The 27,903-nt window shown below is 38.5% G+C and overlaps 1 protein-coding gene and 1 long non-coding RNA gene across 3 annotated transcripts in view; one reads left to right on the top strand and one right to left on the bottom strand.

The window, feature by feature from the left end:
* Window positions 1–484: 484 nt before the first annotated feature.
* On the bottom strand, window positions 485–2,906 carry LOC127528900 (uncharacterized). 2 transcript variants are annotated; one of them, XR_007935515.1, is made up of 3 exons: window positions 2,777–2,906; window positions 925–1,087; window positions 485–823 (listed from the first exon to the last, which is right to left on the bottom strand). It is a non-coding gene; the product is annotated as an uncharacterized LOC127528900 (long non-coding RNA). The 2 variants fall into 2 exon arrangements; XR_007935514.1 differs by lacking the exon at window positions 2,777–2,906 and adding an exon at window positions 2,525–2,766.
* Window positions 2,838–27,903, top strand: part of masp2 (MBL associated serine protease 2) — a 63,837-nt gene continuing 38,771 nt past the window's right edge. The window contains exons 1-4 of the mRNA XM_028807612.2: window positions 2,838–2,957; window positions 9,657–9,873; window positions 10,565–10,742; window positions 16,259–16,390. Coding sequence (XP_028663445.1) covers window positions 2,953–2,957; window positions 9,657–9,873; window positions 10,565–10,742; window positions 16,259–16,390 — 532 coding nt within the window. The 5' untranslated portion in view covers window positions 2,838–2,952. The remainder of the gene's footprint in view (window positions 2,958–9,656; window positions 9,874–10,564; window positions 10,743–16,258; window positions 16,391–27,903) is intronic.

Raw genomic sequence — 27,903 nt, forward strand, 5'->3', positions numbered from 1 at the left:
TTCTTTGTGTCTTCAGTGGGCTGTGAAACAGCAGTAAGTAATCTCAGCCCTGAGTGACACCACTTACAGCAGACACCTATAACGTTTGGACCCCCAAGGCTTTTACTAAATTTGAATAAAATGAAGGTCATAGACAAATACACTATGAATACTTAAATAATGCTTTCAATCTTAAACAAAAAAGGTACAAGCTCAAAGTTATGATTTCATAACATAGCATTGAACTTTATCATACCTTCACAGTTATATCTCTCTACTTTGCCTTAAACATTTTGATTGTTAAACTTTTACCTCAGGAATTATAGTTCTTTATCCTAACTTTTAAATTCTTACAATATACAGTAATAACTTTTAAACATTGACTTATAATTATTAAAATATAGCACTTGTTAAACTTTTACTTATATTTCAAAAGAAAACCATACAATTTACTGAACAATTTTAATTTAAAGGGTTTAAGAATTTTACAATAAAATCATTATAATATAGCCCATGTAGGTTTAAGTACTTTATATATAAGGATGTTCAAATTTCACTCTCCCTTATAGACAAGGATTTATCACTGTATCTGTAGCATCCGCATATATGATGTGCTGTCAGACCCTGAACTTGCCTGAGTGCAGGTTTTCAGCTGGACATCTGCTCGTCTTGAGGTATCACGCAGCACAAGACGTGAAGAACATTTCAGATGTTTTCACTGTAGCAGTCCTTGATTTAATTGAATTGACACACAGAGAGTCTCAGACTGGTGCATTTATCTTTATTCACGTCTCAAACCTTAATTCTTTATTAATGTTGTTATGCTGTCACAAGCACCGTGAAGCTATAAACAAAGAATATAAACATATATTTTTAAACATTTTACAAAGAATAAATGAATAAATGAAACAACATATAATCAATTGCGTACCTCGTTCTACTTACCAAGGGTGCAACAATTTTAAAGATTACCATTTTAGAGATAGTGTTTATCTTTCGTTATTTCCTCACCATTTCTTCACACTTCTGGTATTCTACGTCGTTACGTCCCCTACGTGCAGAATGATTTTGCAGTCATTTACAGAGTGTAGGTTGAATCTTTAGGGGGCTGAGATTGGGATGGAAAAAGGGAATGCACATTATTTAATTCACAAAACATAAAGGATTAAACGTTTTTTGTTAAATGGGAACTATTGCTGACATATTTCCAGTATTCAGTGTTAAAATACACTCTTAAAAATAATGGTACTCTAATGGCACTATATGGTTCTTTACTGGGTTGTGTGGTTCCTCATAGAACCATTTCATTCTGGAAAGTGTTTTTTGCATATGAAGTTGGTTCTTTGTGTTTTGAAAAACTTCCTAATATGTAGTAATAAAACAAAATGTTTAATTTATGGTAGGCAACCCAGGAGGACAGTAACAGATTAAGAAAACTCTGACTTAGTCTGTGTTAATGTATACACTGAAAGTCCTTTTAAATTCATGAGCTATTGGTGTATATCATGTTATCATCTATTCATGATTGTTTAGGAACCCTGTTACGGATCTAAATTAATAAAGTTTTTTTCCAGAATTTTCACGTTGATGCGTCTTTTGGCAACCCAAAATAATTCTCCTATGGCATCATTCTGAAGAACCACTCTGGCACCTTAATTTTTAAGAATGTAGGTTATCATACGCAGTTAAGGAAACTCGCCAATACCAATCAATCCACAAATACAAAGGGAGAACACGCAGACCCCGGGAAACAGAAATCCAACTCTGAGCTTCCATTCTGCCTATAGGTTAAAACATCTGTACTAAACTTACTAAATTAAACCTGATAAAAATTAAATATATACCTACAACGTTTGTTCAGATCTTCTCAGTTAATTGCAACTACGCAATTTGTTTCTCCCTCAAAAGCTGTCACCAGACAACCACAGAACACAAATTAAGTTGATACCAAAAGCAGCAGGCAATATCTTTGCAAAACAACACTTTTGTAGTACATAACCTATTTGGGATCAAGAGAATCCAGAATTGCAAAGCCTATAAACTAACAGTTTTCATCTTATTTTTCCCCTGATGCACAGTTTCGTTTTTTGCTTTTATTCTTGGTTATTTTTTATTTTATGTCTATAATTCCTAATATACAATATTACCAGTTAAATAATTTTAAGTATTTCTGTCTGGATTAGGCTGGTTTCTAATATATCGTATTATATTATTAGATTAAACTGTAACACACGTTAAAACAGAATTTAAAATGTGCATCGCCCTTTATTACTCCAGCTTTGTATTTTTATCAGTACCCTTCACCGAAAGTAATGTACAAGATTATGAGTCGTTTTTTATGCTGCTCACTCGAGGTTAGACAGTGCGTCAGAAGTAAAGACTAAACTGTTAGCCTTGGGGAGTTAAATGGCCATTCCCTATGCAACATGTTGACATGCCCACCGCCGAGCCTGACGAAGGAGGCTCCAGTAGATTACGTGAGACCAGGCGCCAACTTCTAGATAATTCACCATTGTCCTTTAAAGAATACTTTAGAATTAAATACCTGACAAAAACTGAACTGCACGTAGTTTAAAAGTCTTTCAACTGCTACGCCGGCGCAACTTTACGTTTAATCCATTCTACTGGCGCTCACGGCGAATTGTAAAGGATAAACATCAGACAGGAGGAATTCGAAATGGACAAGCAAGTCGAAGGTGACTACATAATTCTGTTCAAAAACTGTATGATAAGACAGATCGAGTAAATAGATAGATCCGATTATAAAAAAAAAATGTTACAGATATACAGTATTTACCATTTAAACCACATGAGCTGTAGTTAGGCCAGGTAAATATATTCCGAAGAAATCAATAGCGGGTTCAGTGACCTTCCCTTTGCAATGAATAACCAAAAATCGAATGAAAGTCTGGCTTTGCGCCCCCATCTCGTCAGTCTGCGTTGTCCGGAACGTTTTGTGAAAACAAGGAAAAGATGAAGTAAGTTTTTTTTCCAGTTGTTCTGGCGTTTTACACTGGCAGATTAGAACCGTTTTCGTGATTTGATGTGTTTCTAGCGTTAATCTCGACATCGCTCGTCCTGCTGTGTCAGATGCTGTCGGTGTTTTCTTTTTTTGCTGCCTCTTTAGGTCCCCACCGCCGATATAGCGCTATTTTTCGCATATGTGTTGTCCTCGTTATGGCGTGCTGCTAATTATGTGACCCCTTATACGTCATCTTACAACCCCTAAAGTCCAAGGAGTAGGAAGAGGTGGTGGATGTGCTGGCAGACTTCACATCGAATAACCACTTTTAAAATACCAGGACTATAGAAGTGTGTTCCACTGAACATCATTATTTCACTTGGTTTTTTTTTTCCTGTCATTTTTGACAAAGCATCGAGGTTGCATAATATTGCTTTGTAATTATGTTTGAAAGAAATAATAAAGCGACAAGTACTATTTTTAACTGGTTTAGCCTATTTGTGGAATGGCAAGTCAATTATACTTTATCTTATTGTGCTCAAAAATAAAAGAAAAAAGTATTTACTCGTAAGACCAGTAATGTAATGTGTTATTATGAAAAGCCGCTATATGGAATGTATTTCTGGTTTTATCAGAAAGACAATATGGTTTTCGTGTTCTAACTCTTAAATAATTTTTGGTCTATTAATTTTGGTCCTGTTTGCATTCTGAATCATTGCCTCATTTGTATTACGGGAACAGCGCAGAAGCATTTCCAGGCATTTTTTTTGCTGTTGTCACTACAGTGTCATTCACACACTGCTAATACACTGCTCCTGGGTTCATATCCCAGCCCGAGACCTTCACGTCTGTAGTTTGCATGTTATCACCATTTGTACGTGAATTTTTTTTTCAACATTCAAAAATACAGTATGATTCAGGATGGATGTAATCCACGATGTCCTGCACCTTACAGAAATATCACCAGTCCCCGGTGCCCTGTTTAGGAAATGGTTAGGAAATGAATACGTGTTGTTGTGTATCAGTCTCCTTTTTATTTTGCACATCTTTTTGTTGCTTGGCTGCTAACCTTTTTTCCTCCTTTTGATATGTCTACAATATCACTATGAGCAGATCGATTTAATTTTTTTAATATACTTTATTTATTGCTGGTCATCACAGCTGTTTCATGGTTTCACAGTTCTAATCCAAGTGTCAGTTTTTAAACAGGGGATCTCAAGTTCAGTCATGAGGCCCACGTTAGCTGCAGGTTTTTGATCAAACTAATTCTTGTTTTAATCGAACTCCTGACATAATTAACTATGCTGTTATCTCTCAGTTATGTTATAGTGTCAATTCAAAAATTTCAAAACTGAATTTCGAAATTTTAATTGGTATTAATGAAGTACTTATATACAGTGGAAGTGTGTGTGTCAGTCCAGCCCGGAAGTGAGAGGTGGGGTCGGGGTAAAGGCTCTGCCTCCAAGGAAACAGAAAACTCGTTTAGCCACTAATAACACAAGCGAGACGAGCACGTCAGCAAAACGAAACCTCCGAAGAAAGACAAAGTCGCTTAGCCGCTAACATCAGTAAAACGGTATCCCCTTTACTTTTCCTCCCGCTGCTAATGCACAAGAAATGTGAGCATGTTGGCAAAATGAATCCTCCTAGGAGAGAGACGCCCAGAGTAGTTCCTTTCAATTACCTGACATGTACATTTCAATTTTTTTTTTTTAGTTTCTAAGACCCCGGGCTTTTTACAGAACAGGCTTACATAGCTAGTGTAAGTATGTATGTATGTATATATATATATATATATATATATATATATATATATATATATATATATATATATATATATATATATATATTAGGGTGACCATATTTTGATTTCCAAAAAAGAGGACGATCGGCACGGCCTCCAGACGAATTCAGACAAGCTTCTTGGTGGTTGATGAACATTATTTATTATACTTCAATGGTGCAGAATTAACCTCTGTAATAAAATAAAATGAAATCTGTAAAAACTTATAACAAAATAATAGCTCTCTTAGACTCTTGAAATAAATAATTAAATATTGTTCTAAATATGAACTATTCTGTTCCAGCTTCAACAATATATCTCTTAAATGTAATAAAATAAATAACAGAAGTCTCACAAAGACAAAAAAACTTAAACAAAAAGAATCTAGACTTTTCATCTTTAGTTTTCTTCTTCATCCTGCTTCTCTTCTTTATCCTCCTTGTCAGCCCATCCATATTTTGCTGTAGAGCTGATCTTTCCTAGCAGTTTTCGATAGCTTAACAAATAAGCATGAAAGTCTTTGCAAGACATGTCTTTGAAGTTGTACTGAACTAGTAGAATCCCCTTTAGTGACTCTACGAAGAGCTGGTTCCTCTCCTTGGTCCACTGGCTTTGCATTAGTGAAAAAAACCTCTCAACATTTGCATTGTGAGAGGGAAGTGCAAAGACAAACTGTGCAATTGTCAGTAGCTCTGAGTAACATGCAATGCTTTTTGCCTTTTCAAAATATTTGGTCCACTTCTGGTGTACCTGCAGGCCACTGCACTCCTCATCATGGTTGCACGTTTCTGTGAATTTCCTCAGATTGGTGACCTAGTCAAAACACTTAACATCATCAACTGCCACCCCCTTCTCTCCAAGGTAATTGATGCATGCCTCCACATCATTCCAGTTTGGTGGCTCACTCAGATCCATCCACATGAATGTTGAGAACTCTTCCATGGGAGTCATCCACTTCTCCAGATACTCCAGACATGCACTGTACATGCCATGCACATCTGTACAGAACTGGTCACAGCCATTGTCAAGTCCATCTTTGCGCTTCTGTGCCAGTAGTCCCTTAACTTTAAGGGACATGAAGTTGTTGCTCTTGCGTTGAAGAAGAATGGTATGTATATTGTTTAATATCTTCTTCACTTCCATAATGGACATGTTCTCCTGTTCCATTTCTTGAATGTGGGTGTGGAACACAGACATGAGTGTGTGCATGTGCCAAAGGTAGATTTCAGCAAAATCATTTTCAAAAAAACTCTTGAGTGCTATGGGTGGCTTTTGCTGAGACAGAAAATATGCCTTTAAAGCTGGAAACATCTGTAACATCCTCTCAATGCTTGGGAGCAATGACAGCCACCTTGTCTTGCTGTGAGAGAGCATCCTTCTGTAATCAATCTCAACAAAATCACAATACTCCTTCAGGCTTTCAGTGCGCACAGTGTAAATGTGAAAGTACTGGTAGATTTTGAATATGATATTCTCAATGTCAATTTCTATTGTGCCTGCCCCATGGTGTGCACAATTATTCAATATGTGTGCTGGGCAACCCACACCGATCAGAGTCTTGTTTTGCAGCAAACTCTTCAAATTTGCAAACACATTCTTTCCAGCTTCATCACGTCGGATTCCTCCAAAATTTGTGTTGCAATTGTCTCCAGTAAATGCAATGCATTTTTCCGACAGATTGTTTTTTGCCAGGGTTTCTGTGAGATATTTTGCAATGGTTTCTGCTGTCTCATTGGGTGTGTCTTTAACTTCAATCAATTTTGTTTGCACGCCACCCTTCTTCCAGTCAAAATACTGGATTATGACTGGGAATATTTTCACTGCTCCGTGGTTACTCCCATCTGTGGATTCACCACAGTACTGGATTTCTTTGAGTGCTTCATGAGTGATTTCAACAGAGTGGGGGGCTATAGCACCATTGACGATGGCTTCGGTCTTGGTGCGAGCACTACTAAACTTTTTTGCAATGTCAGAGTCAGGAAATGCCTTTTTAAGCAAAGTACTGGTGCAATCCATGGACCTGTAACTGTTGTGATGTTTCACTGTATGAAAAGCCATTGCACCTTCTGCTGCATTTACATCATCCTCTGTTTTTCCTGGTCTGACAAAAAACTCTTGTCAACTTTGCAGATGAACTAGTCTCACCTCGCACAGCTTTTTTATGTTTCTCGGTGTCCATGTGGGCTTTCAGATCCCCAGCACCTTTATTGGATACCGAAACATATGTACCGGCTTTGCACACGGTGCACTCCGCCTCCCACTTGTCCCGACCGGGACGGTATGTGGGAAATTTTCTTTGCAGTTCATCGGTGAAGCTGCACTTACGCTTCGGCATTTTCCCTGCTATACTGCTCCGCTCTCTGCTCTGATCCCTGTCTGCACTGCTCCCTGTCTGTGTCTGTGTGTTTGCGCGTGCGGCGAAGACCTGCCCACAAGGCAGCCTCCCGGTAATTACGTCGCGCAAAAAAGTAGTACCCTAGTATTGTGTGCAAAACGCCAGTCAATTTACGTACACGCGTAATGGTCCTATGAAAAACCGGACATTTTCGTGAATTTATAAAACCCACCAGGATGCCCCGGACAGGACGTAAAAAGTGGACATGTCCGGGCAAAAGAGGACGCTTGGTCACCCTAATATATATATATATATATATATATATATATAGTGATAGAATGGGGCACCAGTGAGCCCCATACTCCAAACACAAAGACACAATACAGTCCTGAGTTCAAATCAAAGCATGTTTATTATACACAACTAGCTGTGTATGCCCGTGCTGTAAAAAGTATGCGGTCCTAGAAACTATTGAAATTGTCAGAAAAAAAATTGAAATGTAGAGATATCAGGTGATTGAAAGGAAGTACTCTGGGCATCTCTCTCCTAGGAGGTTTTGTTTTGCTGATGTGCTCGCCACGCTTCTATACTTGCGCATAAGCGAGTGACTGTCTCTTTGGATTGTTTGCTTTGCAGACGTGCTGGCCTCGCTTGCGTATCCTCAGAGGTGGAGCCCTTAGCACAACTCCACCTCTCACTTCCGGGCCGGACAGACACACACACTTCCACTCGTAGACGTTTGTATATAAGATAGGCTACCTCTCAAAAGTAACAAAAGCACAAGTTTTCCCTCCTCCAGTTCACCTCTCCTCTCCCTCCACTGCACTGCCCTCCTCCAGTTCATTGTTGCTCACCTTCCTCCAAGCACCGACTCGCTTGGACAAGGGAGTGCAGTCCCTTTTATTGAGGACCTGGGAGCACTTCTGGTGCCAGGGTGCCTTAAGCATGGGAAAGGCACTATATAAATAAAATGTATTATTATTATTATTATTATTATTATTATTATTATTATTATTATTATTATTATTATTAGGGCTTTGTCTGTAGGAAGCAATTCCAGGTCATCCGGAAGTAACAAATAGTAGGGAGTGTAACTCCCTACAGCACTCCCTGGCAGCACCACAGACCCCAGCAGGGCTGCTCTTCTGGACTACATTTCCCAGCATGTCCTACTCCTTTCTTACTGGGTACTGATATCCAAGGTTGCTGCCATTTAGCATCCAGGGGAAATAAACAGTCAACAGCAACAGTTCTTCCCTGTCCTTTCTTATTTATTCTGGCCAGGAAAGGTGCCATATATATAATTCTTTGAGATACTTGTCCATCTGCCTAGAACAAAAACAGCAGCCACAGGGAGCCAACAGGACTAAACTTGAGAGTCACTAGTTTAGAATTTGTAACTGGAGCTGGAGGTCTTCAGGTACTCAAGTTTTTCTTGCCATTTCCTGAAGATAATGGATAGGTTTATTGGTCATTCTAAAAATTTACTGATTAGACTGAGTGTGGCTGAGCGCACGAGTGATTGTGTCACATCATGCATGTTTGGTATCAACCTTGAATCTGATGCTAACCAAGAATCACATTTCTTTTTTCAAAAAGGGGATTTGGAAACTGAACAAATACTGTATATACTGTATTTGTTAGCTTATTTTCTTCATCATCCTTTTGTTCTTCTTTTTTCTCTCTCATTTTTATTTGTGGAGGTCTGTGAAAATTAATTCATTCTGCTGATTTTAAAATATATGTATTTTATTTGGCACAGCTGTCATAATCATCCATCCATCCATCCATTTTCCAACCCGCTGAATCCGAACACAGGGTCACGGGGGTCCGCTGGAGCCAATCCCAGCCAACACAGGGCACAAGGCAGGAAACAATCCTGGGCAGGGTGCCAACCCACCGCAGGACACACACACACACACCCACACACTCACCAAGCACACACTAGGGACAATTTAGGATCGGCAATGCACCTAACGTGCATGTCTTTGGACTGTGGGAGAAAACCGGAGTACCCGGAGGAAACCCACGCCAGCTGTCATATTACCCTTGTATATATTTTTGTATGCTCATTTGTGATTCCACAGAAACTTCCCCTTTTTTAATTTGTCAGGTAATATTTTACAAATTTTATGTTTTTTTCCTTCAATCCTGAACTAAATAATCTGTTTAGAAAAAGGATAGATGGATGTAGTCAAGAAACAGTCCTGCCTCAGCTTCTTTTATTGGCTGTTTTTAATATTTCAATCAAATTCAGTTTGAGTTGTAGTAAGTTGCACAATACTTAATTTTCATTTGTATTTTCAAGGATCCTCTCCACCATTTGGTTGACTCCTCTACCTTCTTACTCCTTTTCTTTTCAGGCCAGTTTTTAGCATAACCTAATTTTCTTTTACAGTGTGACATAAACACCCAAGGCTATGAAACTGAAAATTTGAATAATGAACCTTAGCTGAGATTACACATCTTGATTTCATATCAAATCTTTAATTATTTATTGTCAAAATTACCTTAAATTTTGGGGTTTGACATATAGACCAGCATTACTGCACATATACCACCATGAAGTGTTAATCTTTTATTTTTCTTTTTAACAGAGCATTTATGGTTCTGTTTTCTATCATCCATATGAACCATTGTATTGACCTGAAAGGACTCTATGGGGATTTTGCTTCTCCTGGGTTTCCAAACCCATACCCAAATAACATCAAACGTACATGGGATATTTTAGTTCCACCTGGCCATAGGATCCGGCTGTACTTCACCCATTTTGATCTGGAGCCCTCCCATTTTTGTGAATACGACTATGTGCAGGTAATCTCTGGCTTGTGTGGCTGCTAGTCTGCACCCTCTGCCTTTCTTCTTGCCCTCTCCAGTTGACTCCTCTGTAGTACAAACATTCTTAGCATTACTCCTTTTAGCTGTCATGCTGTCAGTGTTCCATGGCCTCTGCTGCCTGGTGATATGATTTGTCTGTAAATCCAGTATGCTCACTGTATTAGTATAAACACTGACAGACTCTTTTCACTTGTTTTTGCCTTTCTTTCATCAATCCTTATCTCCATTCCTAGATCTGCAATAGTTTGGTAGGCTCTTTCTTTCCATACCCAGGCTTTCTGCACTTCCATCAGTTCATCACGACGGCTCTTCATCAACCAGAATCCTTGATTAAAAACAGCTGTCAAATTTTTACTCCTATGCCAAGCACATTGCAGTCTATCCTGACTTGCCCTAAGATTATGGGGCTACAGTAATTCTTGAATTATATTCTGAATTTACTTGTATAATTACAAGGTTAAATCTGTACAATAAATCACAAAGAATTGAAATATACCAAGTATTGGTAAATCAAGTGTAGAATCTTAGTGTTTTTGCTCTAGAATGCATTATGACCTCCTGGATTTTACACTTACAAGCAGACATTGTCTCCATATACTGCAACACATGTCTGCATATTCATTTTTGCTATTTAAGAACACTGCTTTCATTTAAAGTGCACTTTAAGATTCTTTCAGGAACTAATGAGACTGCCAGGTTCTGTGGCCAAAGCGGCATCGATATCGAAGAAGTCCCCAGAAATGAGCCGCTCTACTCTGCAGCCAACAGCATGACCGTTGTGTTTAGATCTGACTACTCCAATGAGAAGCGATTCACTGGATTTAGAGCATTTTATGCAGCTGAAGGTGAGAAACTGGATATAACAGATCCTGTCACCTTCTTTTTTATATTTTTATAGTACAGTGAGCTGGCATCATCTGGTTAACTAAGAGAATTGATGAAAAAAATTGAAAAAGTTTGAGTCTTATTGCTGTCCTCATTAATTCCTTCCCTGCCAGGCTATACTATCATATTATGTACTGGCAGTGGTTTCTCTTTTGCCCTCACTGTATAATAAATATATAAAATTGAGGCAATGTGTGTTTGAATAACTCCTCTGACCCCAGCTGGATTTTAGAGCAAAGTGGTCACATACTCATTAGACCCCTTTATGTTTTTTTCTTGGGGATGTTCATATTATTTTGAAGTTTGAATAATTTGTAGATATAGTACAAATGTGTGTGAGCAGGCTTTAAGAGAAATACATCCTAATATTCCTAATATATATTTCACTGTTATGTTTGTTTGTGTTATGAATTGGTATTTTATTTTTTGTGCTCTTTTGTGATTCCATTAACATATTGTATTCATCTATTCAGGAATTTTCCACATCAAGAAATCCAAAAATAACATGTTTTTTATTTTTTGACAATTTGAAAAAGTGGAAAACATTTACTCTTTTACTGTGTGATTCCATTATTTGCTTTGTTATGGGTGACACCACTTCTGAGCATTTGCATCAGCCATTGCTATGGAGATCTATCACTGAACCATTTGGGAATACACAATGTGTAACATCATCTAAAGTGATGGTGTAAATGCTGACACTTGTGTTCCTAGAGTATCTGAAATTTGGATAAAATATTGTTGGTACATGATCCATGAGGTAAAATCTTTTTTCTTGTTGAGTAACTTTTGGCACTTAGGTCTTTTAATTTTAGTTAGTGTTTAAACACTTGACGTTTGGTTATGACTTAGGCTTGATTTCTGAACCACATTTCATCTTCTAATCCTCTTTGATTGAAACTCTCACTGTATCGTCTCATGTTAGTATATTCTGTCAATGGTAGATGTGCTCTGAGATTTTAAGATAAGGAAGACAGAAATTTCTAGGTAAGGTAATTTTACTCACTAATTATGTGATAGTAATGACCATATAAACCTATTAATCTATAAAATCTACTTACTGCATAATGTGCCATTGGCTCCATGTATCTCATTCTGAGAAAGCTCAGCGAGATTTCACTAAATGTGTGCTATATAGACACTGAATAGGGGCTCATACACAAAGCAATAAGATGCATGTGAAGGATTCTCCATGCTGAATAGTCAGATTCAAAGCACACTGGTTCACATTCTTGAAAGCCTCTAACTTCTCACTCCTATCTTGAAACAAGCTGGAGATCTTTACATGCTCGGAGCAAGGATTAGAACTTTGCTTTTTTCAATCCATTACAGCCTCCTTAATAAACTGTAGCAGTAGCTCATCCACTTCAGGATGCTTACTAACATGGGTGGTAAAAAGACTGTAAAACCGCTGGGCTGATGTTGTCAAACAATAACAACATTTACATCTGTAGCATGTTTTCACACAAGGTATGTAGATGAAAGTGCTTTACAAGACGTTAAGACAAAAAATTGCTTTATGAATGATAAATAATTAAATGGAATGCAAAAAACAACATATAAAATTATAGATAAATAAATACAAACTTTCACAATTCAAATAAATAAGTAATTAATTCGAAATGGCACAGTTTTTACATAGATTCAATTGCTAAGCTATTTTTTTAAGTCTCTAATGATTCTAGCGATAATTCCAGGGCTATGGTCAAATGACCATGGAAGACAGGAAAGCAAAATTTCCAGCTTTTGTCGCAGGCGGATTCAGAGTACTTGGATCAGATGGCCACGTTGCAAAATGGCACAGCAGAACACCGTAAACAACAACAACAATTTATTTATACAGCACATTTTCATACAGCAATGTAGCCCAAAAATAAACAATATATAAATATTAAAGAATAAATAACAACACAACAAGGTAAGGTCAGATGGCCAGGAGGACAGAAAAAAAACTGCAGTTAGACTGTAGAAAAACAATCTGCAGGGGTCTCAAGGCCAATAGTCCACCCAATCCCCACTGGACATTCTACCTATCATAATTATTCCTAAATCAAAGCTCATAGATTTCATGATTCAAATGATGGGATTTGATGGAGACAGTAAAAGAAACAAAAGAAAATAAACTGAGTGCCATATGAGACATGACTTTAGCACTATAGAAGAAAGGTTTTGTTATGAGGATGAGGTAAAAAATAAAGGCAAAACTCCTTTCCCAGTGTTCTCCATATTTTAATGATAATTCTGAGTGTGGTCTCATGATTATTAGGAAAAGGGTGTGACTTTATATCTGTTGTAGCCAACACAGTTAATTTTTTTAAAGGTAATGTTTTTCCCATTGTTTTTTATTGTATTGTGTGATCAGCGATTGGTAGAATCAAGGGAGGGTGGATGACGTAAATTTGGAAGATGGAATTAGGGGTATGGTTGTAAACAGGTTGTAAACAATTGGGACTTGCTTTTCTTTTTCCAAAAACCAGTGGAAGAGAATTTACAATCAGATTGTGCCCTATACCCATATGTGAGTGACCTGGATTTATTTGCAAAACAAAAAACAGTTTTAAAATTTTACTATATATATGATGTGTTACTTGACTGGTGAACACTGAAGTTCAAGGGATGCTGGGTCTCTACTGGAGTTAATGAACAGCTGGTGTGTGTCAGCCCTTTGCATGTATAGCAGCTCTTTATATATGCAGTCGGTAGAGTAAACTGATGTGGATGTAGATAGAAGATAGATAGAACTTTATTTGTCCCCAGAGGGAAATTTGGCTTTTTGCGGAAACTCTATAAATAAATAAATAAATAGATAAATATATATGCACACACACTATATTCTGAACACACAACATAATGACTAAAAGGATTAAAATTAAAAGGAAAAAAAAAAAAACTTCTGACTTGGCAGTCATAGTCACAGCTAGGAATTATGCTGGCATATTACTTATTATTATCAGAAGTATTATCATTATTATCAGAAGTAATATGCCAGCATAATTCCTAGCTGTGACTATGACTGCCAAGTCAGAAGTTTTTTTTAATTATTATTATTATAATTAAATAGTTAATAATAATAATGTTTATAATGATAATAATGTTGATAATAAGCAGCATTTCTTGACACACTTCTGATGAATAATTTGTTGGCTGAAAGTACTCAGTGTTAGTGTGTCAGAATAGAGAATGTACAGCATTATTCATTATGGCATTCAGTTTTATTGTCCTCACAGGTGGCGCAGTGGTAGTGCTGCTGCTTTTGCAGTAAGGAGACTGTGGAAGATTGTGGGTTCGCTTCCCGGTTCCTCCCTGTGTGGATAGCGCTTTGAGTACTGAGAAAAGCGCTATATAAATGTAATGAATTATTATTATTATTATTATTTATTTTAATTCTCTCCTTTGCTACTACTTCCAGGGGGTCCAGAGTATGTTCCATAACTGAGACTGCTCTTTTAATTAGCTTGTTGATTCAATAGGCCTCTCTTGAAATGATGTTACCAGCCCAGCACACCACAGAGTAAAAAAATCATACTGGTCATTAAAGAATTGTAGATGATTTGTAGAATATCACTACCCACATTACTGTAAATGAATTCAGTCTCCTAAGATAAAATAGCCTGCTCTGCCCTTTCTTATATAATTTATCTGTGTTATGAGACCAATTTAATCTGTCATTGATGTGGGCCCCCATGTACTTGTAGGAGTGCACTCCCTGAATAGTGATCGTAAATAGAGGCTCTTTGTTGTGGCGAAAGTCAATAACCAGTTCCTTGGTTTTGCTGATGTTAAGATGCAGGCAATTCTCTTTGCACCATAAACAGAGTTTTCCACCTGACTCCCATATTCTGTCTCATTCCCTTTATCAATAAACTCATTAATTGCAGAATCATCTGAGAATTTCTGCAAGTGACATGATCTGCTGTTATATTTATAGATGGAGGTGTACATAGTGAAGAGAAAAGTAGACAGTACTACTCACATTCGTATCATAAACACACTTCTTGAGCCTCACATGCTTGTCCATATTACTAAACGAGAATGGTAAACTGGATATGGACGCAGGGACCTGCCCGTGGACGCAAAAGACATAGTGCGCAAGTGCCACACAAAGCCTCCCCCCCCCCCCCCGAGTGAAACGGGAGAGACTACGCACATGCGCAGGCGCCACACAAAGCCCCTCCCCCCCCACACCAGAGCAAAACGTGAGAGACTACGAACCGTCAGAGTAGGAAACAAAGTAACACGTCATAAAGAGGTTAAAGAACAGGGACAAACACATGGAGAGCAGGTTACAGAACAAAGCCCCCCTCCCCAGAGTAAAACGAGAAAGACTACGAACCGTCTGACATGCCGCAAGCAGGATAAAGTGAGATCAGAAATAAAACACAGAGTAGGAAACAAAGTAAAACTTTATAAAGGGAAAATATATTCACCACAGACCAGGTGTCATTGAAACAAAAGCAGAAAAAAGTGAGATCAGAAATGAAAGACAGAGTAGAAAGTAAAGTAAAACGTCATAAACAGGTTAAACGAGGGGGCCAAACACATGCACAGCAGGTTACAGATAATGAAGACCGGAATTCAAAAGCTTCAAAAACAAATGCTCAACTGACCGAGATACAAACTGAAACGGGAAACACTACGGGGTCCGCAGTAGTCCACAATGCACCGCATAATAGTACGGACGGAGCTCCGTATTAACAGTGGGGGGCCCCAGAGTGACACGGGCAAACGCTCCGTATTACACGTGTGTCATCCTCACACGTGGCTGCCCAGCGGGCACAGGTTCAAAACACCGGGGGCAGGCGAGCGAAGCGAGCAGGGGGTGGAGCCCCCTTGTTTCTTAATAAAGGTTTGATTGAAAAAAATAGCTAGAGTATATTCAACATATAGTTTTGCAACAATCTGATATTTTGAATGCTGTTATTTGCACAAGGTGTCCAAAACAATTATGAAAACAAGTAAAGGCAATATGCATAGAAACATACCACCATAGAGTTACAGAGTTCAGGTAAATAAAACAATAAATAACCTCACTCATCCCAATCACTTGCTTGCAGTAAATTGTTAGTTAGTGTTCTGCAATTAGATTTTGGCAATTGACCTGTCTTCATCAGCAATGTCAATGAGATGCAATCTGCATCCATCCCATTCCAGGAGGTGATAACGCTATCAGAAAGGATTACATGAGCTACGATCTCATTAATGGTGAGAGTCAAGTTTCCACTACTACTTTGGACTGCATCATCCAATGCCTCTAGGTCCTCGGATCGCACATTACTAGCTGGCGTGACTCATAGTGTGTTTGTTTGGGAGGATATGGGCCAGATAGTCTTCTCTTATCTGTTTTTATATTTATATCACTATAATCAAGGGCTGAAGGGTTAACACGGCTGTGACTGGAAGCTACTGTCTCACCCATCTTTGAACAAGTTTCTAACATTTTATTCCAGATAATTAATTCTTTGTTCCTATTTCCTAGATATCAACGAGTGTCAAATGATGGTTGATGGCGAGCCTATATGTGATCACAATTGCCATAATTACGTGGGTGGTTATTACTGCTCTTGTAAAATGGGATATTTTCTTCATTCTAACAAAAGAACTTGTACTGGTAAGGCTTCTGCACTTTTTTTCTTACCCAAGTTGCATTAATTTATTCAAACTAACACATGCCTAAAATAGCTGAAATATGTTAATCTACTTAACCAGAAGGTAGCTAAGCACATACATGCTTGAAATCGAGAGGACTTGCTCCTCTGTTTTTTCTGCTTAAAAATGGAGCTCTTCACTTGCTCTGTGGTGTAAATGAGGCAGCCATGCTGGTGGATTTTATCTCTCAGACTGCAGCTAAAGATGTATAACTTAACCACAGAGGATGGATAGAGATTTTATCAATGAGTAAGAAAGTCCAACCAACCAATCTCCATTCTCTTATTTTATTATAGCAATTGTGTCGTTTGCTGTGCCTGACATTAGTAAGAAAATTGATGCAAACTGGAATAAACCATGCTGGCAAATTTTCATGTGATAAATATCACTGGAGATGGGCAATGAGTTGAAAGAGTTTGGGTGGTGGGTGGACTATGAGGACCAAAGCTACATTTTGTTGTTTTGGAGGCCTTCGTTTACTCCAGCTTCCTTAGAAATGCAATGTATGTTCCAATTAATGAAAAATGGAATCAGTTGTTGAACCCTGGTACAATTTCTGCTATGCTCTCTGTGTGTAGCTTAAAAGAATTTCTGAGCAGCCCAGGTTTCCTCTCATAGTCCAAAGACAATTTGTTAGGTTGATTTGCTAGTAAAATACCTCAGTGAGTGTCTATCCTGTGATAGACTGGCCAGACTTAGTTAGCCCCCAGGGTTTCTCTAGGCTTTTCAGTGTAAACAAGTTCAATGTGTTGGAAAATCTGAGGGAATTATAAAGTGCATAAAGAAAGTCAAAGTTTTGCTAGCTGGTGCTTGAAAATGAGATCTTCAAAATGGATGTTCACTTGAAACATGCTGCTTCTTCACAAATTGATATCCTGAACCAGCAGGAAGAACATAAGTATACAATAGGTGGCAATAGCTGCCTCTCAATACAAAGACATGAGCACAGTTTTCATTTTCTCCCTTTGTTTATGTGGGTTTCCTTTGGGGACTCTAGTTAACACCTGTAGACTGGGTTAGGGAACATTTACCCAGAGGTAGCTTCCCATCCAGGGATAATCTGTACTTTTTATATTTTTCTGCCAGGATAGGCTCTGCATAGTCTTCTCCCTGTACTGGAGATGACTGGACAATTGATGGAATCCACTATCTACCAAAACAGTCCATTCATAATTCCTAGGGATGTTTGGACTAAACAAACACAGTGGATTCAAATCTCTAGCTTGTGGCCTGTAGTTTCAAAATGTTTTCCTAATTGTATAGACATGGTGAAAAAAATTACACAGAGTCAATAAATCAGTAAATGATCTTTACTGACTCAGGCTGTAAGGAAACTGCTTTTTGTGCCTGATGTTGCAGGATCGAGGCTCACCTTTGACAATTATTTGTTATGAAGCATAAGAGTCCCAAAGCATGTAAGTCCCAACCGTTTCAAAAATAGAGTGGGAAGTGCCATCAAAAACCCCATCTATCAGGCAATGTACAATCTTTATAAATAATTTTTTTTTTCAAAAGAGGCTCTGATACACAGTGATGAGCACAAGAGGGACAACAGGGAGTGTCTGCAAAGGCAAGGTAATCCAGGACAAACAAGTCCCAAAAGCAAATACTGTATAGCAAAGACAGTCAAAAAACAGAGCATTGGTAAAAAAAAAATCATGAAAATCAAAATTGAAGAAATTTGCTATTTCCAAGCACATTCGAATTAACTGCTAGGAACTGTGGCTTGCCCTTGCCTTTATAGAGCTAAGGCCAGTCAATGTGATGCTGGATAGGTGGCCCTGTCTCTTGGGGTGTACCCTCAAAACACATAAAGCGTAACACAAGCATTAGGGAATAGAAAAATAATAAACAAATGTAGCATTAACATAAATCAAAGACTCAAAAGTGAACAGAAAATACATTAAACAAGAAGTTGAACCCCAGGGAGGAATGCTATCTTAAATTTAACATGACTACAGTGCAAAGCTATGAATTGAGATGCTTTGTGATGTGGGTCCTCAGCAATATGCCCAGACAAAGCAGGTAAAGAAAATGGACGAGTGATTATTATTAATATTAACATCTTACCTGCTCAATAGTGAAGTGCTGTAATAGTCTACATCTGATATATATTCTTAAATATTACCGCTTGTGGTCACCAGTATATGGTGCAGCCCCTCAAACTCCTCAAACAACAGGCTCGGACACAAGTTCACCAAGTACAAAGGGTTTATCTGTGTGAAACTCTTCACAAGCAAGAGTTTCCCACACCACAACCTCAATTCAGCTCTCAGCAACACTTTGTCTTCTTCTTCTCCACTCCTCTCTCAAGCTTTGTCCTTCTTCTCCCAACTCTGGTTTCCAGATGGAAGTGGATCTGCTCTTTTTATATAACACCCAGAAGCACTCCCAGTGTCCTGAAAGTGTGGCTGTGAAGCACTTGTGGGTGAAATTGGAGCCTGATATAGCAGGGCTTGCCAGTCCCTTCAGCACCCCCAACGAACTCCATTTCCCAAGATGTCATCTAGCTTTTTGGGGGTGACAGTGCCCTGAGCAAACTTTCTCCCCCTATCCTTCCACACCGTGGGCGTTCCATCTGGGTAAGGTTCTCAGTATTGCCCTGGCTGGGTTGCCAGTCTACATGTGGCATCCTTCACACGCTATTAAATGTAATGAACTAATGCTATGGTTTAAAGGAATACAGGACATGAAAATTATAATTTTGTTATCTGTTACTTATCCATGTTATTTGTAATGATGGTCAAGAAACATTCTTAATCTCATTTTCTTTGAAAAATGTAGATAACAAACCTACTGATACAGTAAGCTTCAAAGGGGAACCACACTGATCAATAGCACATATTCAAATTACATGTGTTGCATTATCCACATAATAGGTATCCAGTCATTGTTGTGTGTCTTGCCACAAAACACCAAAAATTAGGCCTTGCTTTAAACATCTAGGCCAAGACTTTACTGAGGCCTAGTGTTCAAAATGGCTTTTCACCATATGTTAAGTAGACTTCAGCTTTAATACCAAAAATTAAAAGAAAGAGAGGCTGAAACAGTAAAAACTCTGGATTTTTTTAAAAACTGAAGATTTATTACCAAGAAAAAAGTAATCTTTACAAATATGAAAAAGATCAAAAAGAGTGTGCCTTAAATGCAACCCAGAACAAACAAATCCTGTCCAAATACACAATTCAAAAGCCACAAAATCAAAGGAAAGAAATCAAAATCCAGGAAATCCACAAAGTACTTACAAACAGAATGCCAATTTGTAGTGCCTGACATCTCACAGTGGCTATGCTGATAAGGACACAGAAAATGCCTGAGGATCAAAAATGGTCTGAAAATGATCGACAAGCAGAGGATCAGAGAGAAAAAGTCGAAAAGGAATAACAAGGGTACCAGGCAAAATACCAGGAAACAAATGAGAATGAGCAACCAGAACAAAAAGGCAAAAGAAAATCAAAATGTTGTTGGGAAGTAGGGCTCCAGACCAATAACTATGTTTAGAACGTTGTGAGCATACGACTGGATATTTGACAGGTGTATTATATCCATCCATCCATCCATTTTCCAACCCGCTGAATCCGAACACAGGGTCACGGGGGTCTGCTGGAGCCAATCCCAGCCAACACAGGGCACCAGGCAGGGAACCAATCTCGGGCAGGGTGCCAACCCACCGCAGGACACACACAAACACACCCACACACCAAGCACACACTAGGGCCAATTTAGAATCACCAATCCACCTAACCTGCATGTCTTTGGACTGTGGGAGGAAACCGGAGCGCCCGGAGGAAACCCACGCAGACACGGGGAGAACATGCAAACTCCACGCAGGGAGGACCCGGGAAGTGAACCCAGGTCTCCTAACTGAGAGGCAGCAGCGCTACCACTGTGCCACTGTGCCACCCTAGGTGTATTATATGACATGAGTAATTTAAAATTTTTCAGGTATATTTTAATATTTTTTGCTGCTCTTTAATGTGGACCCCAATGAAGCTCATTGTATCAGTGATTTTGTTATCTCCATTCTCTATGAAAGCATGAAATTAAAAGTTTTCTCAGGCATCTCTACAAACAACATAGGGTAACGTAACAGATGAAAAAAATAGAATTTTTGGGTGGAGTGTTCCTTTAGTTCAGTGTTTATAAAACTTTTTTTGTTATGGAAGACTTTACCATTCATATTATACTCACAAAACAATTGACAGGTATACAGTACTTACAGTGTAATGCCTAATTGACCAAAACATCCATTCATCCATCCATTTTCCAACCCGCTATATCCTAACTACAGAGTCATGGGGGTCTGCTGGAGCCAATCCCAGCCAACACAGGGCGCAAGGCAGGAAACAAACCCCGGGCAGGGTGCCAGCCCACCGCAGGGCACACACACACACACACACACCAAGCACACACTAGGGACAACTTAGGATCGCCAATGCACCTAACCTGCATGTCTTTGGACTGTGGGAGGAAACAGGAGCACCCGGAGGAAACCCACGCAGACACGGGGAGAACTAGACCAAAACAATACAAACAAAAAACAGTTTTTCAAAATATCAGTGATACTGAGTTCTAAAATCACATCTTTTTAATGTCAGGTACAATGCTGGAAAGTTGAATACTCATATCTGGTGTAGAATCAAGTCTATTCCTATACTCTGTTTTTTGTTGTAGCATAATACGAAAATCTATTCTTGCACAAATAAGTCCTGGAAAAAAGAAAGTAATACTTAAATTGCTCATTTTGACACATTTGGGGAATTCTTCTATTAAGCTAGCCCAGAAATTATTTAATGGAAGTTCCTTATACTTCTGTTTCAAATCAGAGCCACTAATTTAATTCAGGCTTTCATAATCATTTGCTGTGCAGTTGACCAGCTTAGCTGTAATTATGAATGGATTTTGAATCCAAGAATTATCATAAGTGGGTTTGGGAAAAAATTGTCGGAGAGTTGGCTGCAAGTCATGTGATTGCTGTAAAATTTCACTAGAAACATCTTTGTGGATTTTAGCACATATTTCTATCAAAAGTGAATGTAACACAGAGAAGAAGTGAAAATTATTTTGTTCAGTTGAAGATATCCAGAATTCCTATCTCTTATTGAAGGGCGAAATTTTGTACTTTGTGCTAACAATTGTCACATTCTTCCATTGTAGACAAGTTAATTTAATTTAATTCTGAAAAAATATCTAGGTACAAAAGCAGGGCAGAATGAGACTGTCTTTCAGGCTTGGAGTGACATGATACAAACCAGTCCAACCCAACTAGTGGAGGGAGGGTATCATTACTAGGTTGCCATGGTAACTGCCCACAAAAGACCAGAGACAACTCCTAAATCAGCCTTTCTAATGCACTCATGTAGATGTTGGAGCAGCAGGTTGCCATGGTCATGGTTATTGTATAGGTACTATAGCTTCAGCTTTATACCTTCGATAATTAAAGCCATGCTTCCAACCACTTTTACGACATCAGTAAAAACACTCTTGTCTCGTGATCTTTGGATTGGCGATGTGCAAAATAATCAAAGCTTGAAGAAGCCTTCTCTACACCCCTTCCATCTGCCTGACTATCTCTTTCTTTATCCTCCTTGGCTGTTGTTACCACTGTCTTTTACCCAGAAGAACAACCCTCATTTGTGTCTGGCATGGATCCTGCAGTTAAACTAACTTCCTTCCTTCTCACATGGTCAGCCTCATCTTAAATAACAAATAGTTCAAGTAAATAATAGGGCTGCTACTGTGTACCATAGGTTATTATAACTTTACAATACATACCCACCCCAAACACGAACTGTTCACACTTCTACCCTCAGGCAGGAGGTATAGGAGTATGAAATGCAGGACTTCCAGGCTAAATAATTCTTTCTTTCCCACGGCCATTAGACTCCTAAATATTACTGACTGGAGTTTATAATCATGGTTCATCTCATTCTATCTACCTCACACAACTGTATTTGACTTGTCCATCACACACCTACCTGCACATTAGCAGAGGCGTAGCTAGGGTTTTCAGCGCCCAGGGACAACTGAAGATTTTGCGCCCCCTCCTGTGCATTTAAGAATGGAAAACATTTCATTCTAAAATTTCATAACATCAATTTGGTTCCCCCTGGATGCTGTGCCCGGGGACAGATGTTCCCCCTTGCCCCCCCCCCCCCTCGCTACACCACTGTACATTACACTTTATACTTCTATTCTGTTTTTATACTTTATGCCGTCTCTGTTACTTATTATCTATCTGCTACTTATTATTTATGATTATCTTTATTCGTTGGTTTTGTCATTTGGTGTGGACAGCAAAGAAAGAATTTCATTGTACAGGGAAACTTGAACATAATATATGATGTCTGTATAGTTGTGATATATTATTGCATGTCCTCTTATGGATAATTTCTTCATATCCTGCAGTCATAATACTATATCACACTGATCATATAATTTTATGTAATATTGAAAAATACCCACAAACTTCTATCCTATTATCACACCCCCGCACCACAGTTTTACACATACCTATTAAATTTTAAATTCTGCTCCGTACTTGTAATATTTTTATTTTTATACTGTATTGAGGATTTGTTCTGTTCTAAGTATTGAATTGTATTGACCCTCTTCTTTTTGACACCCACTGCACACCCAACCTATCTGGAAAGGGTTCTCTTTTTCAGTTGCCTTTCCCAAGGTTTCTTCCATTTTTTTCCCTACAAGGGTTTTTTTGTTAGGTTTTCCTTGTCTTCTTAAAGAGTCAAGGCTGGGGGCTGTCAAGAGGCAGGGCCTGTTAAAGCCCATTACGGCACTTCTTGTGTGATTTTGGGCTATACAAAAATAAATTGCATTGTATTGTATTGTATTATTGTCCTTTCTCTACTAGCTCCTGCCCCTTCGCTAATTACCAACACTGGACTGACTCTCTGAAGCTGTTAGTTGAAACAGAACTTTCACACACAGGCAGTGTTTTGTTCTCTGGATATCTGCACAAATTGCAGGCTTATACCACTTGGGGTAGTGGCTGCATTTTTACAGATTTAATAAATTATGATAATTTGAAAGGGTGTGCACAGCAGCTTAACAGGCCCAGAAATGTCACCCGCTCACTGGAAAATCCTGGTGTTTCTGATGGCCCCTCTGCCACTGTATGGAATTCTCATTAGCCATCATAAATTTGTTAAAAAGTTAACAAAATTCTGTTCTGTGCTAACTGAAGTGAAGAAGAACAGTAATTCACTATAGAGTTCAAACAGTCTTACCATTGCTTTTCCTCTAGTTTGCTATCTTACTTCGGAAAATTTAAGAAGTGCTTTATGTTGACTACCCATTCTGTCACATAAAATTTTAAATAATCTCAATTGAAGCGGATTAAGACTTGGCATAATCATTGTTACAGCTTTGTCCAACACAATTTTAAAATATTCTGGCACTGTCTTGTTATCAGAGCTTGCCTATGTAGAGTACAATGACTGCTAGTGCTTTTTGTTGCTACTTTTAAGATACAGTACGTGTTTCATCTTTTCAACTTTTGCTTGAGCACCATCAGTACAAACATCAACAAATTTCTCCCAAATAATTTCATGCTTTGAAATAAATTTATCAGTGCAGTGGAATATTTCTTCCCCAGCAGTGATGTTTTGTTTTCACATAAAATTTCAATTAATAAATCTGTATTGAAAAAATACTAAAAATAAGACCTGAAACATTAGAGGATTCATCCATTTGCAATGAATATTTATGGCATAGATTTATTTGACGAATTTGCTCTTTTTCTGTGTCATCAGAAAGATCTTTAATACTGTGTGCAACAGTATTATTTGATGATTCTACTGCATCTGCATACTTTTCAGCAGACTGCTTGTTTAACGTGAAAATTACAATATCTTTTGCACAAGGCAAACTTGTGACCTTCACCATTAAGCTCAATGCGATAACTTAAGAAAAGATGCCTCTGCTAGATTTTCATTGTCAGTTTTAACAACTGTATTGGAAATTTACATTTTTCCAATGAGTCTCCACCCTTTTTTTAAAAAAAAATCATATCTTTTCCGTTTATTCAGCCTGATTGGTTTCCACCAATCTACAACTATTTGCCAGTATTACCAAAGATGCACTTTGCTTTGGCAGCATCTTTATTTCCAACACACATAAATCCAAATTTCAAATAACTGTCATCATACTTTCGTTTTGGTCAGTTATTAGTTGAGTTCTGTTTTGTCACTGTAGGGTTTTGAGGAATAAAAGATTATTATTGTTCTTCCAGGCGGCACGGTGGCACAGTGGGTAGCGCTGCTGCCTCGCAGTTGGGAGACCTGGGGATCTGGGTTCGCTTCCCGGGTCCTCCCTGCGTGGAGTTTGCATGTTCTCCCCGTGTCTGCATGTCCTCCGGGCGCTCTGGTTTCCTCCCACAATCCAAAGACGTGCAGGTTAGGTGGATTGGCGATTCTAAATTGGCCCTAGTGTGTGTTTGTGTGTGTCCTGCGGTGGGTTGGCACCCTGCCCGGGATTGGTTCCTGCCTTGTGCCCTGTGTTGGCTGGGATTGGCTCCAGCAGACCCCCGTGACCCTGTGTTCGGATTCAGCGGGTTGAAAAATGGATGGATGTTCTTCCTCACCTGTAAAGGAATCACATTTAATTACACATTAAGCTTGTTACTTTCTTCACTGCTACAGACTTATTTTCATAATTATGAAGACAGTTCACTTCACACAGCTTACAGTGAAAATGTTTATTTTTATGTTGTTAAATTCAACAACTAACAACTATATTATTTCATGCACTTGAACTAGGCTAAAATCACACGCAGTGTCATTAGCTCTACACACTGTAGTTCTTATGGCAGTCAGTTGTTAAACCACACATGGAGAGAGTCGACAGAGAGAAACAACTTAATTGCTGTGGCGCTGAATCAGTATAACCATGACATAAGTTTTTATGGAACAAAGGAAGAAAAATTAATGTCTGTTTTTTTTAAGGATTCATAATGCTGTATATTTAAATAGTCTGTCAGTCATTGTCCAACCAGCTATATCCTAACACAGAGTCATGGGGGTCTACTGGAGCCAATCCCAGCCAACACAGGGCAGGAATAAATCCCGGGCAGGGCGCCAGCCCACCACAGGGCACACACACACACACACACACACACACACACACACACACACACACACACTAGGGACAACTTGCATGTCTTTAGACTGTGGGAGGAAACCCACGCAGACACAGGGAGAACATGCAAACTCCATGCAGGGAGGCCCCGGGAAGCGAACCCGGGTCTCCTAACTGTGAGGCAGCAGCGCTACCACTGCACCACCCTATATTTAAATAAAGATTGCCAAATTACCAAAAAATTAAAAATATTTGAAAACACAACAATTAAATAAAGTACAATATGTAGTACATAAGCAAATTCATATGCATTTTTTCAACTTAATATTTTACATTATTTCAATATTTTTTCACACAGCACTTTTTCATGTCTTGTATAAAATACATAAAAATATGTATATTTATCATTTAATAACTGGCAGCCTCAATTTCTCTCTCTATTATAATTCTTCCAGTAATTGTGATCAGAATATTAGATATTTAAAATCACAACTTATCTTGTTCTTTTTCTACTTTCTCCTACATTGATCCTCTGACTAACTTCAGTTTGCTCAAAAGAGTTCAGAAGAATTCAAGTTTTTAGGATCACATATGACTCTAGTTCATCTCAGAAACAATGTGTGCAACACCAAAATCCATGCCAGACAGGATGCCAGGTCATCACAGGGCCCATCCATGCATACATTTACAGTACATGGAGCCAGTTTTGGTTCTTCAATTAATCTAACACACATGTCTCTGTGGATTTGGGGGGAGAGTGGAGTACAGTAGTGCAAACCACTGTATCATCGTGTCCCCCTAAGGCAGGAGTCCTCAATCGCGGTCCTGGAGGGCCGCAGTAGCTGCAGGTTTTTGCTCCAACGCAACTGCTTAATAAGAAGCACATACTGCTCAAGTAACACTTCTACTTCATTTTAGCTGTCTCGCTCGTTAAGATTTTGAACTCTTATTGCTTATTTTAGTCTTAAACAGCTGTATTCTTGGTTTTTAGTTGCTCATTATTAGCAATAAGATGCAAATGACAAAAGAGACCAGCATTTCTCCATTTAGCTTGTTACTATTTACACCCAATGCTTGGAAGGAAAGTGAAGAGAAACAAGCGAACGACTGAGAATTATTTATCCATTTTAGTCTTTAAATCATTTGGATGATATCCTTAGAAAGGGGAAGAAAATCTAGGATATGGGAATTATCTGACATAGCAGAGTTAAAGCACTAACAAGCCATGAAATTAAATTATTTGCAAGAATTGCTTTCTAATTAAGCAGTCGGGTTAGAACAAAAACCTGCAGCCACTGTGGCCCTCCAGGACTGTGACTGAGGATCCCTGCCCTAAGGTATAGCAGCATTCAGTAAAAGCATTTCAAAAGCCTATGCTCCTCACAGTGGGGACATCTTTTCAGTTTCATGAAGAATATTTTGCATGCTGTAAGTGGCACTGAGCCATTTAAAGCTGCACCTTGAAAGAATGGGCATCTGCTTTGTTGCATGAATTGGATATTTTATTTCTTAGATTAAAAAAGTGAAGTGTTATGCTTGTTGTGAGGTTACAACATGTCAGTGGAGTAGAGAGTCATCATGATCACAGAGTCTCCTTCCCATTGGCACCCAAATGTTCTCAGAGGATGTGATGATTAGACAAGGACTGAGGCCATGACTTGGAGAAGTTCAAAGGCAATGAGGGTTTTTATTAATGACAGTACAACTTTGAGCATGCTATCAATCTATCTAGTAGGCAATCCTGTTTATACATTCTTTAGGTGCTTGGGAAGGAAGCACAAAAGCACTATGGCTAGTGCTAGTGTCTTCTTTCAGGGCTCCATGTAGCCTGCTTGGTCCAGTTATTCTCTGTGTAAAACCCACAGTTTCTGTCCATGTTAATAAACATTTTCTTGGAATATTCTGGTTTCCTTTAATGTTACTGAGATTGTCTGGTTCCATTACTTGGTGGCTGTAAATTGTTCTAACATGAGTGTGTGTGGGCATATTCATGTGTGTACCCAGGCATAGAAAGGTGCAGTACCCAAGTGCCAACCTTTCTCCCTTTGCTGCCAAGATAAGCTCTAGCAGTCCACAATCCTGTAATGGATAAAGTGGGTCCAGAAAATGGATGACTGAAACAGCTGCTTTAAATAGGCAACATTATCTCCACACAGTTCACTGGCAAATTATACAATTTATCTAAAGGTTCTTGTCATAGTCTTCACTGAATTTATATATATATAAAGAAAGGTTTATTAATTAAAGGGTAAGGGGTGACTTTGTACCTCAAAACATATTAGTATTAACAAACACAATCCCCTAACGCCCCAAACAAAGAAAAGCTGGTGAAAACTTGTGATGGATAGACAAACAAAAAATATCTTCTTCTTACCAGTA

Source organism: Erpetoichthys calabaricus, chromosome 8 (genome assembly GCF_900747795.2).
Source record: "Erpetoichthys calabaricus chromosome 8, fErpCal1.3, whole genome shotgun sequence".
Taxonomy (NCBI): Eukaryota; Metazoa; Chordata; class Cladistia; order Polypteriformes; family Polypteridae; genus Erpetoichthys; species Erpetoichthys calabaricus.